Source organism: Bison bison, unplaced genomic scaffold (genome assembly GCF_000754665.1).
Source record: "Bison bison bison isolate TAMUID 2011002044 unplaced genomic scaffold, Bison_UMD1.0 scf7180017864531, whole genome shotgun sequence".
Taxonomy (NCBI): Eukaryota; Metazoa; Chordata; class Mammalia; order Artiodactyla; family Bovidae; genus Bison; species Bison bison.
In genome coordinates this window covers 7,861,743-7,865,240 of record NW_011495081.1, presented here as the reverse complement: position 1 = coordinate 7,865,240, position 3,498 = coordinate 7,861,743, and the positions used below count along the sequence as shown (strand labels likewise).

The window sequence follows — 3,498 nt, the reverse complement described above, 5'->3', positions numbered from 1 at the left end:
TGTGTCATATTCTCCACATGATAGAAGAGATTCTTCTCTATCACTTAATAAAGATCAGGACTTCTCAGCCTCAGCACTTTGGATGTTTTGGGCTGGATTATTCTGTTGCCTGACCATCCTGTGCACTGTAGGAATGTTCAGCAGCATCCCTGGTCTCTGAACACACTAGATGCCTGAAACACCCTCCCTCCCCTCCAAGATGTAGACACTCAAAAACATCTCCAGACGTGGTGGCAGGGACTGGTTGAGAACCACTGACCTCAAAGAAATCTAAGAATTCTGCTACATCTCTGAGGCCAGGATGCTTTTGCAGCTTTCACATCAAATCAGGGCAGTGAACTCTTACCTGTCTTCACCAGGAGCTTACTGGACATGTGACACTCCAGGTTGGATGCTGTCTTGCCAGTTGTGACCACAGCAGTGGACACAGCGGGAAGAGCAACATCTGTGTTTTCTGCTGATGAAGGCGGCATCCGGGTGGCCCTCACTGGTGCGGTGATGGACGTCAAGGCTGCTGTGATGGTCAGCGGGCGAGTGGTGGACACCCTGGGCAGGTCTGGGTTGGTGGGGTTCGGGAAGCCCGTGTGCATGGCTTGTGGTTTCCTGGGGAGGTGTGTTGTGGATAACAGGCCAGAGGTAGCGCCCATGTTCCCTTGCATGGCTGTGTGAGTGCTCATGGTGTGTGCTGTTCTTGCAAACATGTAGGTCGGTGTGAACGAGAAGGCTGGATGAGCTGCCCCTGGTGTTGCTTTGGGGCCAGATGCTGCACTGCTCGTGATGTTTTTAGCTAGAGCAGTGGTCCAGCTGCTCTTGGCTAATCCCGAGGCCATGGCCGAAGGGCTGCTGCCGGTGCCCTTAGCAACCAGGGCTGCAGACAGCACCAGTGGACTTGATTTCCGAAGAAACGACGTGGTTGCTGCTGCTGCTGCTGTCGGCTCTGCCTTGGGCAATGCTGAGGAGTCCACTGCAAAGAGAAGAGGCAAAGTTTGTCATTGGCACAGAATGCACACACCACTTGTGGGGATGAATGGATGTCACTTACGGGTTTGTTGGGGTGAGAGGTCCCTGAGCTCTGGAATTTAGGCAAAATGGCTTTAGGTTCATTAAGTCAATTAACCGTAATGAGAATGCCACTTAGAGCAAAGCTATGGGTGGAAATAAAGACACTTAAATTCTGAATACGTTCCAAAAAATCAAGTCGGCCGAAGATCAAGGTCATGACTCTCTGGACCAATAACTCATTCATCATCCTAAAATCAGGCGTATCTGCTCCTTTGGAGCAAAGCTAGGTATTTGTGTTGAGCCTGAAGATGCTTTGGCCCCAGAAGCAGTCACATTTCTATTTTGGGAGGGACCAGGAAACAAACTACCTGCATTAGCGGTTGCACCTGTCCATTTCTCAGGGCGCTGAGAAGCCCATGGTGCTTTGGACGGGGTCCCGAATAAGGCACTGGTTGATAGAGAAGGCGATTCAGCAGTAGAGTGAAACCTCAGGATATCCTGGAATGGTGGGGAAGCATTTATCACCGGAGATGGATAGATGTCATCGGCGATTTGAAAACTTGTATCCATTTCATCTGAAAGCATTTCTGGCAAGCGAGCTGTGGAAGTCAGACTTGGAGAGCTCAGCACAAGTGGATGTGTTGGGTGGGCAGGTGACTGTAGATGGGGACGAGACACAGCTTGTTGGCTTATACGTGGGTAATATCCAATCTCAGCTGTTTGGAAGTCTCTGGTGTAGTTGTTAGTGTTTATGGACAAGAAGTCTGTATGGTTTCCAACAGTGGTAACATCTGACTGTTGGATGGGCTGGTTGGTGCTCATACCAGACCCTGGATCCTGGATGCTAAAACCTTCCACAGTCACTGAATGCCCAACATTATCTTTGAAATCCTGAGATTTTATTGTATTGGCAGTGGAATTTAAACCACCAGGAGAAGTGGCTGAAGCTGGGTGAGTTTCCCAACTTGTAGAGTTAATTGTGTGCCCATTTACATCATAATTTGTTTGCTGCAGCCAGCCAGACATCATGGGTTCTGTGGAAAGGGACTCAGCTTCTGCTGCAACAGAATTCCAGAAAACATCTGTGGTTGCTGGCTTCCTCATACCTCCCATTGTTGAGAAATCATAGACCTCACTGGAGGAGGGAAAAGCTGTCACCTGTTTGGAAGCCAAAACTGGCAACTCAGAATGGTCTGTCACAGCTGTGTGAGTCACTGGCTTGGTCCTGGAAAAACTGTGAGATGGGGACACAGGCTGGGTAGCTCGTGTGAAGGGCATGGAAGATGGAGGTAATTCAGAAGGAAGGAGGCTGGTTCCTGGTGGTGTCGTGTCTGTAGAGACATGATCAGTGCTGAAATCAGAGGTGAATCCACCTACAGTGTGAAGACTTAGACTCTCTTTACTCGGAAGGGTCTGGAGAGCAACTGTCAAATTTGCCTTTTCGTTTTTCTTTAAAACAGTTGCCATGCTATCTTCCTTCTGCAGGGGAAATGTCCAGGTCATGGAAGGACGATGAGGAAATGTGCTTGAGAGGAGGAGGTCTGTAGCTGCTGTGGGAGGGGACCCATCACTACCTGCTTCTTGAGGAGTTGGCACTTGGGGCATGGTGGATGGAGAGGCATGACTCCATGCCAGCTGGAGTGGGGCAGGCGTGGAGGGGAAGTCTGCTGTTGTGCCATTTGATGGGGATGTGGGAACTGCCCCAGAAGGGCCTTCTTGTCCTTGGTCAGCTGTGGTGAGAGGCAGAGGAGAAGGCGCCAAAGGGGAAGATTTGTGTTCTGCTGAAAGGGTGGGCCCTTTGGAATTCTCTAGGGTTGCTGACACATGCAGGGGGTAAGCGGAGTTCTTTGCTGGAGCATGGGCTGCCTCCAGGCTGGTCATTCCCACTGCCACTGACTCTGCAGTCTGGACCAGTGAGGATGCCTCATGGGTTGCTGCACTCTTCAAGGTTGGCAGAGACACCCCATTATGTGCTCTTTCAGCCACCTCAGCTTCAGTTGGCTGGGTGGATGCAAGACTTGGAGCCACTTCCAACATCAACAATGAGGGCCTTCCACCAGGAAGCTGAAGACTTCCAGAGGCTGGGGGAGCGGGAGACAAAGGGGCCAGGTCTGCCACGGAGCTCAAAAATTCAGGTGAGGGGGAGCCCGCTGAGTGAGGACCCCCTGCTGGGCTGGAGGATCCGGAAAAACCTAGACGAGGGATGCCTATTAAATCCTGGGCATTTCTGGATGGAGTGTGGTCCATTTCCTCAGCAAATGGGTTTAGGGGATTCACTATGCTCTGACTTGAGGAGGAGTCAGTTGGAGCTGTGTGGGGGAATAAAGGCACTTTGGTGGGTTGCTCTGCTGCCTTAGAAAAGATGATGGAATGAGGTGAGTCGGGAGCCAATGAAGAAGATGAAGATGAGAGGAGAGCATCTGCCCTCGGGGAATGTAGTTCTGAAATGGAAGGAGTCCCTACCCGCGGTGGCCGCAACGGGAGGCGAGCAGTTGA

The 3,498-nt window shown here is 51.2% G+C and overlaps 1 protein-coding gene across 1 annotated transcript in view; it reads right to left on the bottom strand.

Annotated features, from left to right (window-relative positions):
* KIAA1549L (KIAA1549-like ortholog) overlaps positions 1 to 3,249 on the bottom strand; it is a 124,745-nt gene extending 121,496 nt beyond the window's left edge. Inside the window, exons 1-2 of the mRNA XM_010831832.1 lie at positions 1,389 to 3,249; positions 347 to 964 (exon numbers count right to left, since the gene is read on the bottom strand). Coding sequence (XP_010830134.1) covers positions 347 to 964; positions 1,389 to 3,249 — 2,479 coding nt within the window. The remainder of the gene's footprint in view (positions 1 to 346; positions 965 to 1,388) is intronic.
* Positions 3,250 to 3,498: the final 249 nt, after the last annotated feature.